At 33.7% G+C, this 13,276-nt stretch overlaps 1 protein-coding gene across 1 annotated transcript; it reads left to right on the top strand.

The window, feature by feature from the left end:
* The first annotated feature begins 6,712 nt into the window (after positions 1–6,712).
* On the top strand, positions 6,713–11,544 carry LOC148778895 ((R,S)-reticuline 7-O-methyltransferase-like). The gene is made up of 2 exons (XM_088857192.1): positions 6,713–7,557; positions 10,937–11,544. Exons 1-2 carry the CDS (start codon positions 6,742–6,744, stop codon positions 11,246–11,248), a joined length of 1,128 nt encoding a protein of 375 aa, XP_088713318.1. The 5' UTR covers positions 6,713–6,741; the 3' UTR covers positions 11,249–11,544.
* Positions 11,545–13,276: the final 1,732 nt, after the last annotated feature.

Raw genomic sequence — 13,276 nt, forward strand, 5'->3', positions numbered from 1 at the left:
TACCTAGAAAATTTGTTTTAAAAAAAAAATGAGAGAAAAATTTAGGTGGATAAGTTACATAAAAAAAGTCTGGTCTTCAGTTTATTTGTAATTTTCCCTACAAGGTTTGGGGAGGATGGATTTGTTAGACATACGTGACGAAGCCTTGTTTCCTTGATTTAAGGGAACATGATATACTCTCATGGATGATATTGACGTTACTAGTATCATGGGATATGAGATCCTAGTTTTATGGATCTATAACCTTATAAATTGGAGAAAGAATAGTATCATAGGACATTAGATGCTAGTTTTATGGATCTATAATCTTATAAATTGGAGAAAGAATAGTATCATGGGATATTTGATGCTAGTTTTATGAATCTATAATCTTATAATTGGAGAAAGAATATCTCACGTGAGTCTACGGGAGGTTGAGGCCATCTAAACCCAATCAAATTACGAATAGGAAATCTTAGGAAAGATTCTCATAGGATTGTGTTACGAATAAGAAATCTTACGAAATATTCTCATAGGATTAGTGTTATCCTATTTCTAATAGGAAATGGAGAGGCCTAATGTGCGTATCCCATGGGTCTCTCTTTATAAATAGGATATTTGTAGAGCGTGCTGTAAATAGTGTCACAACCATTTATTTGATTCAAAATTTGAAATAAGTATTCTTTTCATTCTAATGAACCATCATAAAAAAATTAAAAAATTCAAAACACAACCTTGAAAGTATTTTTTTAGGCCAATTAACATAGGTCGTTCATTTTGGTAAGATACTTAGATTTGGGTTTTAGAAGGATTTTTTCATTTCCAACTTTTTTGGATGGCTTTATTATCATTAGATGAACAATGTTAGAAAAAAAAAATGATTTTGAGTTTATAAAGGCTAAGATCTTGATATTCACAAAATGAATAGTCTAGATTTGTTTTTATGGAGGGGACTCATTTTGACCATATGTAGGGTACAAATTGAACTTTGTTTTTGGGCGGGTTGATTATTGAGATGAAGAGAGTGTGTGTACAAAATTTGGAGTCATACAAATACCACAAACATGGTTTTTTGAAGTGTCGTTGCATTATACTATGATACAACTGTTGTATTGGATCATTGCTCAATAGTATATTTGTAGAAAGAGAAAACATATGGAAAAATAAAAAAATGTATAGAAAAAGTATGCAAGAGAGAAGGATTAGTTTTTTAGTCCTTGGGTGGGTGTTTTTTAATCCTTGGGTGGGTATTCTTGAAAGAAAAATAACTTGTTTTAGTGCTTGAGAGAGAGAGATTTTCTAATCCCTTGCATTCTCCATGATTGTCTAGTGCCTTTTGATAAGTGGAAAAGAACTTTTCTATCCGTGGATGTAGGTATCCTCATGTGTTAGAGATAGTCACCAATTAGAATTGGAATCACCTTAATTCCTAAGATATGGTTGTGGTGTTTTCTCATTGTTGTTTAAGAAACAAAATTTAAGCGTATTATCAACTATAAAAAAAAAATTCATTGCATGTTGTATGGCGGCTAAGGAAGCATCATGGATAAGAAGTTCCTTAAGAAACTAATATACCCAATTTTATGCCTCAGAGCCAACATCCATGACTTTCACATTCCAAAATGTTGGATTATTTCCAGATTAAGGCGCTTTAAGGACAAGTAGACAACTGAAAATATTCACCCAAAAAATCGAACTGCTGAAAATGAACAACCACAAAATGTCATGAAACATGAGGAGTTTGATGCTCATGGTTTAGTCCAAACTTCTCCAAGCATCGTTTCTCACAAACTCGATTAAATGCACAGAGTCGTGAAACACGTTTGAGTTAATATTTGTTAAAAGCGTTTTGAATTATGAATCAAACATATCTTTGAAAATCTGTGCACAAAAAAATTGACGAAGATTGTCGCTAAAAATTTTAATATAATTTTTGTTAATTTTATTTTTAGAGTATGGGTAGAGTTTTTATTTTTATTTATTATGATTAATTATTAAAAATAGGATTTTTGGGGTTAATTTGATAAGTTTATTTTGATAAGTTCGTTTTTTGTTTCTTTTATTTTCTCACGTGAGTTCGTTTTAGATAGATTTATTTTAAGTTGATGTTCATCTTTTGTTTAGAAGAACTATTTAGACATCTTTTGTTTGGAAGAAGTATTTACAAAGGGTTCCAAGTATAGAAATGTACGTGAGATAGAATGAATAGGAAGTCACATAGAGAGAAAGAGATAAGAATACTGTGTCTCAACACGAGAATACTTGTATCCGCATGTTCTGCTCTTTTGATTTCCTTCGCGATTGCTAATTTTGCTGGTATTGTTTGGAGGTAAATTTTATGCCGTGTTTAATTTTATTGGTGTTGTTTGCTAGTAAATTTTATAATGCGTCACAGGTGGAGTGTAGTTAATTATTGTGGATGGTGGTGTTCGTCAATTGGCTCATGGCTTGTGTACAAGGTCTATGGTCGGGCATCGAGATTCAACCCATCAAGCATGGCTGGGCATCGAGACTCAACCCATTTAGCGAGAATGAAACCTCCGACCTCTTCATGGGATAGAGAACAAATGTTTGAGAAGGTAAGTCGAAGAGCTGACCTTGCGCTTGGTGCAAAAATTAGTTTCGACACACTATTATGATGGTAGTGAGTCGAACACTATTTTCTAGAACCCATTCTATACAACCCTATGTATCGGGAGCCTCATGGTTAGGAGAATGATTTATTTCGTCATGGCCGAGAAATTGATCTGCCTAAGTTTGATGAAAAACCAGTTGAAGATGAAGAACATGTAGATTTGGATCTTCAATTACATTCATCATTCTTCGATGTCACAGATTACCTCATTTTTTATGAAGTTAATCTTTTTTATGAAAAAGAAGATGAAAGGAAAGAAGTTATCCATTAGGCAACAAGGATGTATAATTTTCTTATCGATTGAGAGGTGGAGAATCAAGATATTGACTTCATCCCAAAGGAGATTGAGCCTATGGAGATGTATGACGACTTGATCCCAGAGGCGATTGAGCGAGATGTATGACAAAGAAACCGATGTATTAGTGGTGTACTCCAAGGTGATGTTTGAGCAATTTCAGCACGTTGATGTGGCTGAAAAATCAACCTACAATGACCTTTTTCTCAGGGGTTTCACAATTTCAGTGCACCATCATTGTATCTTAACTAATTCAGTAACCCACAAGTCGGATGATCGTTTTTCTAATATTTAGGGTGAAGAAGAAGGCGGGACTACTACAAATTTTATCTTAGTGCATTTTAAAAAACTCGAGGATGAGTTTGAACCACGAAGAATGACGCATATCAAAATCTGGCAGTACAAATTTTATTTTTATTTTTGTTAATTTTATGTTTAGATTTTAGGTAGAATTTTAATTTTTATTTATTAGGATGAACTATTAGAAATAGGATTTTTGGGGTTACTTTGATAAGTTTTTTTTTATAGGGTGCAGTTGGCATACGGACGCCTCTGTATAAAGGTAAGGTGCCCTTCAAATTTTATCATGGTATATAATTTTGATGTAAAATGTTATTATGATTATCTCAAAATCTATTTTTATATCTAATTATAAAATTTTAAATTTCAAAAATGGTTAAAATCAAGTAGATCTATAAACATATGAAAATCTTGAAAATGGACGGTGTAGATAATATGTTGTAAAATGCACTATTTATGATATTTAAATTTTTTTTTTTTCAACATTAAAACTACCTTTTCCGATAGATTTTTGATGGGGGATCTATAGTTCTACATTATAATGTTGGACCTTTATATATATATTTTTCTTTATTAAGTCCTTGTAAGTCCTTTTTATGTTTGCATTGGATTTAGGTATGGTTGTCTTTTAGATAAGACCCGCACTTTTAAGATCAACGTGAATAGAAGTTTGGATTTTAAAAAAAGATTAAGTTGACGTCCTTGTTTAATGGTAGGATAAGTTTAAGGTCGATTGCAAGACAAGGCTTTTCCTTATTGGAAAGATAAGAATTAGCTTTTACTAGTAAGAGAAATAAGGTTTTTAGTGATTAGAGAGATAAAGCTTTTAGCGTTTTTGGTTATCTTTTTGTTATGGATATAAAAATAATACATGCATTGTAATTGAGAGAGATTTGAATTTTATGAAGGAAAAAAATCGATCTTTAAGATCGTGTAGAGTGAAAGAGAGTTTTTTGTAGGGGTTGTTTATTCTGCTTTGGTATAGGTCGGTGTTGGAATACTCGGATCCACACATTTTGTTCTTTCTTGTGATTTTCATAACAATTTTTATTTCTTTCGTAAACGTAGTTATTTTGCTGGTGTTCTTTGCCGACAAATTTATAGTGGGTCCAAAATATTGTAAAATTATCTCTTTTTCTTACTCAATGCTTTTCCCTGCATGACATAATACACGAGAATCTCATGATCTACCGCTCTATCAAATGCTTACGGACTCGATCCTGGTTGAACTAAAAAAAATGATATTTTTTAAATAAAATTCGTTTTATACAAAAGTCAATAATATTTTAATTTTATAGGTCCTGCCAATTTATGATGGGTCCTTTCAATTAAAAACAAAATTTATTTTTTTACATCAAAAGTCAAATAATACTCTAATTTTATTGGTCCTGCCAATTTATGATGTGGACGTTCAATTAAAAACAATATTTTTTTTTGAACAAAATACCATAATCTCATTAATTAATCAAAACTAAAAACAACTATAAAAAGTGGGTGTCCTGGCCCTGCGATAAAGAATTGCACACTTGTTAATAAATTAGTTTCTAGTTTTTTATTTTTTGTGATTTGGTGTTTTGAATGAATCCCCTGGTTATTGATAAGCAGCAAATATTAAAAGGTGGGATCCGATAAGATTCTGCGAGCTGTTTGTAAATAATAAATTCGATGTCAAATGACGATGGAGAACAGGATAATCTGTCGATGATGATTTATGCTTCATATCAACCAAAATTGATGAACGCAATATAATGTTTGTAAACTACAACGTGTTGCATTCCACAAATATTCTAGTAAAACGAATAATGACTTTCTCACAGCATGTGAGTGATTTTTTAATAGTGCAGTTGGATTATTCAGCTGAAATATATACCGTTTTTCTCAAATTTTCATCCCATTAGGCCACCCGTTCTATGCAAAGCCGAAAGACCTCCCTAACTTAAAATAAATAGAAAAAATAGGGTGTGGTTCGTATAAAGCCAAGGTTCTAAACAATCAAAGTAAAGAGGACCTTCAAATGGTGTTGAAAAATGTAGTTTCAATATTAGAAATCTTTATTATATATAGTCTTAAAATATATTTTTATCTTTATTATAAAATTTAAAGCTTCAAAAATAGTGTAGATCGAGCATAGAAAACTTGAAAATCTTGAAAATTGACTCTAAATAAAAAATATAGTTTAGATTGAGCATATCTATGAAAAGTTCAAAATCTTGAAATTTGTCAGTCAAAAAATGCATTGCAAGATGCACTATTTCTAAATATTGAAATCCATTTTTTTCTCATGACCATGTATCTTGAGGTCGAGATGATCAATTTGAAGATATTTGAGCATCAAAACAGCATCTTCTAGTAAAATTTTTGGGGTGCATCTTAATTTGATTGTTTAGAGTCTCAAGCTTATACATATTTTTTCCTAAAAAACAGGACAAACAATCCTCACTGTTAATTTTTTTTTTTCCTTTTCTTCTTCCAAAATACCATATCAGTCCAAATCTAAAAAGCATAAAATGCCCTCTTTCCCCTCTCTCATGAACTGTAGGGTTGGACATTTGGTAGAAGAGAGACTTAGAAACATAGTACATGAGAATAAATGAGAGCGGACATGATATAGGGAGAATGGCGGAAAAAAATAATTAAAATAAAATAAAAATAAAAGGTGAGAGAATATATCATCTCTTGGTCTACTAGGAGTTTACCTTAAAAAGATCTTTCACAACATCAACACTTAACTCAATTCCAATCTCTCCATTTTAAAAAAAAGGGATGTCTCCCTTTTAAATACACTTAGAAGAGAAATAAATAAATAAATCCACAAAATATAAACTCTATTTCCCTCTCTATTCTCCACATAAATCTCTTCATATCTCTCTCTCTCCTCTCCTTCTCTTTTCGATAATTTTCTCAATCTTATATACAATTGATTTTTTTCATATCTAACTACCCACACTTGATCTCTTCCATATCTAAATCCCTTAAATCACATAATTCTTATACAAATCTCTTATTTTTCTCAATCTCTTCTTCTTCACCCCACATGAGCCCCAATAAATCTATGATAAATCTCTAACTAAATCTCCTAAGTCCATAAAAATACGAGATCTAAATCCCTTTGTCTAATGTTAAAAATAACCATATCCCCTAAACAACTCACGCAACCCTATCCACTAAACAAAACTTAATCCATTAATAAACCTAAATTAAAATTTTGATAACCTCAATTTTTATTTACATGATTCTCCTGGGGTGTGAGAAGCTTGACGTCGATTTGCATCATTCTCCTGGGGTGTGAGAAGCTTGACATCGAGCTTATACCGGGCCAATCAAATATACCCTGGCCAATCAAATAATTAGTGTGGTTTTCTAAAAGTGTGGTTGCATTATACTTTGTATCAAAGGTAAATGGGCTGAATTTATGCTTATCCATTTCCAAATTTCCCCGATATTTCAATAAAAAGAAATCCATAAACAAATATGACGACTGCGTTTTATGAATACTTCAATGTGCACAAGGAACAGGCCTCCAACTTGCAATATGGCCCACACCCAAACCCTTATAAATTCAAAATGGAAGAGGGCTCAGAAGATCAAGCAGACTAGACGGATGGAGATGCCGGGTGAGGATGATGTTCAGGGCCAGGCTGAGCTCTGGCAGCTCACTTTAGCTTTCGCGGACACTCTCACACTCAAGTGTGCAGTTGAGCTCGGCATAGCCCATATGATCCATTCCAAAGCCCGACCACTCACCCTCTCTGAGATCATCACCTCACTGCAGGCTCCTTCACCAGACATCCAGTGCCTCTCGCGAGTCATGCGATTCCTGGTCAAGAAACGTGTGTTCAGCGTCAAGGTGAGGCAGGGCGAGGCCTACTATGGCCTCACTCCCCTGTCCAAGTGGTTGGTAAGGCCCGAGGAATCGGGGCTGACACCCATGGCGCTGCTGTTGGGCCACCCCACAGTCCTTGCACCATGGCACTACTTGAGCCAGTGTGTTGTGCAAGGGGGCCTCCCATTTGAGAAGGCTCACAAGAAGGGATTTTTTTATTATAACTCTGAGAATCCTGAGTTTGATCTTCTCTTTAATGATGCGATGGCGAGCAATTCGAGGGTGGTGTTAGATGCATTGCTGTTGGAGTACAAGTCTGAGTTTGCAGGATTTACTTCTTTGGTGGACGTGGCCGGTGGCACCGGAACGGCGATAAGCAAGATTGTGGAGGCGAATCCTCATATCTCCGGCATCAATTTTGACCTGCCACATGTGGTCGCCACTGCACCAAACTACCCCGGGGTGGTTAATGTCGGGGGTGATATGTTTTCTTCCATCCCAAGTGCCGATGGTGTTTTCATGAAGGTTTTCAACTGTTTCTCTCTCTCTCGCTCCATATGTGCTTTTTTTTTTTTTTTTTTTTTTTTTAATTTAGCTAGTGGTACGTCACTAGGGATTTGTGATCAAAAACCTTACCTTGATGCTCGGCAATACAATTGCAATGGCTCAAGCCCTTATCTTATTTTTATTATTATAAGACCAGCCTAAGATAAAATTTGAGGGTTAGTTCATTTCGCTGGGGAGCATCAATAAAAAAATAATATAAACAGTATTTGCAAAAAATAAATGACCAAAAATGCCTTAGAAACATTTCAGGGGGCATTTTGGATGTTTTATATTTATTTATTTTTAATGTATTTTTCAAGGTGTGTGTGGGTGAGAACTATGATGTATCAAAAACCTGAATTTTATTTTAACCTGATGTATAAAAATAAAGTTGAAATGGTTAGAAAGGCTCTCAAAACTGAAGTACTCTAAGTTTGAGAGCTTCTAGGTTTGTCAAGAGGAAATTTTCTATGTGCACATATATAACATATGTGACTCCGGGTCTCAGTCATCAAATCTGAGTAGAAATGGCTTGAGTTACAATGTCATAGCCTAGCTAGCTCTTAACCGTCAAATCTTGATCAGGCGCCTCATGGTTTTTTATTTTTTATTTTTCTTTTAAAAATAATTATAAAGCAAAATTTGGAAAATGCATAGATCGACAAGGGCTCACATGATAAAATAATAATAATAATCATAATAATAATAATAATAATAATAATAATAATAATAATAATAATAATAATAATAATAATAATAATAATAATAATAATAATAATAATAAATAAAAAGTAAAAATAAAATAAAATCGGTGATGAAAAATTACCAGAATACCCCTAAAAATTGTAGGGGCATTTTGTTCACTTATTTTGACATAAAATACTTTTTTTATTTTCTCAGGTTCGTCCTAGTTTTATGATGGGATGCCAAAATTTTATCCAAAAATATTTTGTAAAAAAAATGAAAAATAAAACAGTGTTTGCGTGGCATTATGGTGTGAACAATTGTAACCATTTGATTAAGATATAACAGCCAAAAAGTGGGGCCACATTTAACTTATATACTGTTGGGGTCACATACAAACATTTCCCTTATCTCAAAACATAGTCCACTAGGATTATAGACATGTTATCAAACAAAAATACAAATAGAATTCTTCCAACTACGAGGCTACAAAATTTCCCACCTCTCCAACTTCTGGTTGTCAGATTTTTTTTTGGGTGAGGCACACTTATATGATTTCATTTTCAGTGATTACCAAATTTGGCATACTGGTTAATGGCATGTAGCCTTGCACATTTGTTTTGTTTTAGCCAGCTAAGAATTATATAAGAAATATATTTATGAATATCTCATTTAAAGATATATTTCACTTCTGAATGGCTAAATATATTATATTGCCAGTAATATTATGCACCATCAAGCAATTAGTTTTTTAGACACACCATCTAAATAAAATGAATGGTGTAGATTTAAGCAACCTTACTTATAGGAAACTGCAACCTTATATAAATTTTTTCCTATAAACTAAGCCTATTCGAGAGCATATAAAAGCCTTTTAATTTTCCTTTCTTATGAATAAGTTGACGTTTAAACACCGTTGTGCCAAACTCTCTTCTATCTATCCAATTGAAAGATATATTTGGTCAAGTAATCAAATAAGTTTTCCATGGAGAGATAGAAATGACGTTTGACTTGTTTTGGACATTGTATCATCAGATCTAGATCTGATCGAGAGAGAGATTTAAGTGGGAGAGATGTTTTCTTAGTATGCAAACTATACTCCTGCAGAATTATATTATGTATATTATTTCCAAAAAAAAAAATTTGAATTTCAAGTTTTTTTACACTTAGACCTCACACCGCAAATATTGGAGGGTCTTTAGATAATATTGAGATGTTATTTTTTTAGGTTCAATTAGATTTTTTTTTCTTTTTATTAAGATTAATCTATAGATTGAAAAGGTTACGTCCCTAAAATTTGGGATCCTAAAATTGCTCCTATCTTGAATATTACTCTAGGGAATTAATGAATTGTATAATCCCACAAGAATATAAAATTTTGAAAAAATATCTCCTTATCCCCTATTTTTAACTTTCAAATCTCATGAGACCCAAGAATTGAAAATATTAATTATAAGCAAAAGCTCTCCATCGTTTCTATCTTACAAACCCCCTAAACCTTTTTTACCATAAATTTTTTACCCAAACAAATACTAAAATGACACCCTATTAAAACTTGATCTCTCTCCCTCTAAAAAACTCCATCTCTCTCTCTCTCTTCTTTTCTCGGTGAGTTTACCAGCAAAAGGGTTTAGCTTGAGCTCGAACACGAGCATACCTTCTTATGTGTGAGAGAGAGATGGAGTTTTAGAGAGAGAGATGGAGTTTGGGTTTTAGAGAGAGATGGAGCTTTAGAGAGAGAGAGAGATGTAGTTTGAGTTTTAGGGAGAGAGATGGAGTTTTGAGAGAGAGAGAGACAATGATGTGAGAGTGAGAGAGATGGAGTTTTGAGATAGAGACGATGATATGAGAGAGATGGAGTTTTAGAAAGAGAGAGATAGAGTCATTTCATAAGTTGTTGAGGTCAGTAATACATGGTAAAAAAGGTTTAGGGGGTTGGAAGATAGAAAAGATGGAGTCCTTTTGCTTATATGTAATATTTTCAATACTTGAGTCTAATGAGATATAGAAATTAAAAAAATAGAAAATAATAGGATATTTACCCTAAAATCTTTTGGAATGAGTTTTTTTTTTTTTGCCTTATATTGTATATAAACAAAAGAAAGCGTGGCAGTAGGAAGATAGGAAGGAAAAGGAGTTCAAAAGGAAACTAATAATCCTCTCCCACTTTTTCTCCCGAAATAGAATGCTTTGCATCAGTCCTAAAATTTTAAGTTAAATATGCTATATATAAGAGGAAATTACAAAGAAGATCGGTCAGCCTACCTTTTTTTTATTTTTTTAAAAATTGACCAACCTTTGTAATTTCCGTCCATAAATGGAGCATTCTCCATTTTACCTAAAATTTTGGGGTCAGAACATAAATCACTCTTAAAAAATATAGATGAACCATAACGAGTCTTGGATTTTAATATATCCTTGGTTTGGATCCCAATGTTTCCTAACAAACAAGAGAAAAAGACCTTGGACTTGAGATGGATAGTGGATATTAGGAGTAATTCCTGTAGATGAAAATTAGGTGTACTTAATTTTTGCCCTCCATGTCTGTGAATGTGCCATACCTTATGGTGTACGATGTAGAAACATATAGCGTACCTTCCCAAGCATATACCTTTTGAAACTACATCCCCCTCTCATGGCATGCTTGATTGTTTCCTAAATTGCTTTTGTGCAGTGGATACTACATGACTGGAAGGACGAAGACTGTGTGAAGATATTGAAGCAATGTCGAAAAGCACTCCCTTCCAAGAGCGGGAAGTTGATTATTGTGGACGTAGTTCTGCATCATAAGGAAGATACCAGTGCCTTTGCTGACTCGAGGTTGGCATTCGACATGTTAATGTTTGCAACAACCTCAGGAGGCTTGGAGAGGACAGAGGAGGAGTGGAGGGCACTGTTGAGCAAGGGTGGTTTCAGCAACTGCAACATCAAACCGCTTCCGACCCTCCAGTCAATTATCGAAGCTTACCCCGACCCAAACGAGTAGTATTACCATAAACTACAACGAAAATATTATACGATCCATATAGTTTTGAAAATGACATGATCATGTGGGTTATCACCATCAACTCAGTGAATTGAATAATGATGGTGGGAAACAGGGATTGTTCATAGCACCATATCGCTCATATCATAGGGGTCCTAAAGTATAAAGTGCCTGTATTACTGGTAGAGCATCCCTCTTAATTACGATTCCATGGATGGTGTTTGTGTAATATTTTTGTATTAAGAACGATGTGCTTCCCTATTAGTGATGATTCTATGGATGGTGTTTGTGTGGTATTTTCGTGTTACAAAAAGTATGATTCTCACTTTTTTCAGGTAAATCAGTTATAATCTCTCATTTCCGTCGTCAGTTGGTGTTGTCATTTTTCGCATGTGTTGTAGAGCTGAAATAAATTTTATTGCGAGGGTAATATTAGATGGACTGATGCAAAAACGATCCATGTGCTCATGATAACCACAATACCATATATGTTATAACTATGTTTGGACAATGAAGGTGATGCAAATACTGCTAATGACATATTTGGTGGGAACCACTACATCACGTCCAACTTGTTAAAGACATTGGGATAGTAACAATCGAAAATTATAGATACTCTCCAAAATCAATTTTCTACAAATCTTACCCTCATAATTTTTTATATTATATACTAAATTTCAACATTTTTTTTTCTTGTATTTATCGTCCCCACCATCTCCCATTAAAAAGTCAAAAAAATTGAAACCACAATATCTTTCTTAATACTTCCCCCATATTTTACTATTTATAGGTTTTAGAGCTGCACCTTTCTCTCTCTACCAAAATTTCATAAACTCCTGAAATTTCAATCTCTCCCCAAACTCTCCTCTCTCTCTACCGAAATCTCATGCGAAAAGTTTCTCTCCCCCCAAACTGATCTCACTCTCTATGAAATCCCAAACTCCTTCTCACAGCAGAACTCTCAATGTAAGCTGTGGATCTCCCTCTCTCTATGCCCAATCTGTCTATCTCAATCTCTTTGCCCAAACTCTCTCGCTTTAGGAAATCTCAATCTCTCCATTTCTGTTTTTTTAGAAACCAATCGCTTCTTCTCTCTCTCTTTGTGCCCAATCTCTTGATTTCTCTCTCTCTTTGCGCACTCTCTCTCTCTATAAAATCTCTCTTGAATCACCCATTTTTTCCCCTCTCAGTCTACAAAATCTCTCTTGAGTCTCCCATTTTTTCCCTCTCTCTCTATGCTCAATCTCACTGGATATCTCTCAGATCTCACTCTTTGTGCCAAAAACTATCTCTACAAAATCTTTCTAATATCTCTCATTTTCCCTCGTGCTCTTTCTCTCTCCTCAAAACAGTGACAAACTATATTTAATAATAACCTCACTTGATGTCATTATGGACATATGGATCACGTTATATAGCTCCACAATGTTTGCAATGGTGTTATCCTGGCTACATGATTGGTGAACTGTCCGGCTCCAGCAAAACATGCCTTACCAAACCAGTTCAATAGATTTTTATGATATAAAAAAAATTATGAATAATAATTTAAAATATATAATATATTGCACTGGTCAAAATTAGTCATATACCAGTTTTGTTGTTTATTGAATAAACATAAATTTACTTTAGATCAACCTGACCAAAGTACTAATTGGTGGTCAAACAGGTAACCACTAGTCCGGCCTGGTATAGATAGATTTGATTTGTGAGCCGTGCTTGATATTTGGGCATAAAAGAGTTTGCTAGCAGGTTGCCAATCATCTCACGTTAAAAACGAAAGGTTGGCGTATGGCTCAAAGTTTGGTTGAACTTCTATTGGAGGAACGTCCCACTCCAACCGTCTATTATTGGGTTTTGAAGGTTGAGGAGGTGCTAGCAACTTATTTGAAGCCTTAAAAACTAGAATTGATGGTTTTTTTTAAAGGGATTATATACAATGAGATTTATTTTTTATATTTTTTTTATTTTTTGTTTTTTTATAAAAAGGATCACAATTACGTTTAGCCATTGATGTGAAATCCAATACAT

Source organism: Amborella trichopoda, unplaced genomic scaffold (genome assembly GCF_054954075.1).
Source record: "Amborella trichopoda isolate Santa Cruz 75 unplaced genomic scaffold, AtrichopodaSantaCruz75HAP2 v2.0 scaffold_662, whole genome shotgun sequence".
In the NCBI taxonomy this organism is placed as follows: domain Eukaryota; kingdom Viridiplantae; phylum Streptophyta; class Magnoliopsida; order Amborellales; family Amborellaceae; genus Amborella; species Amborella trichopoda.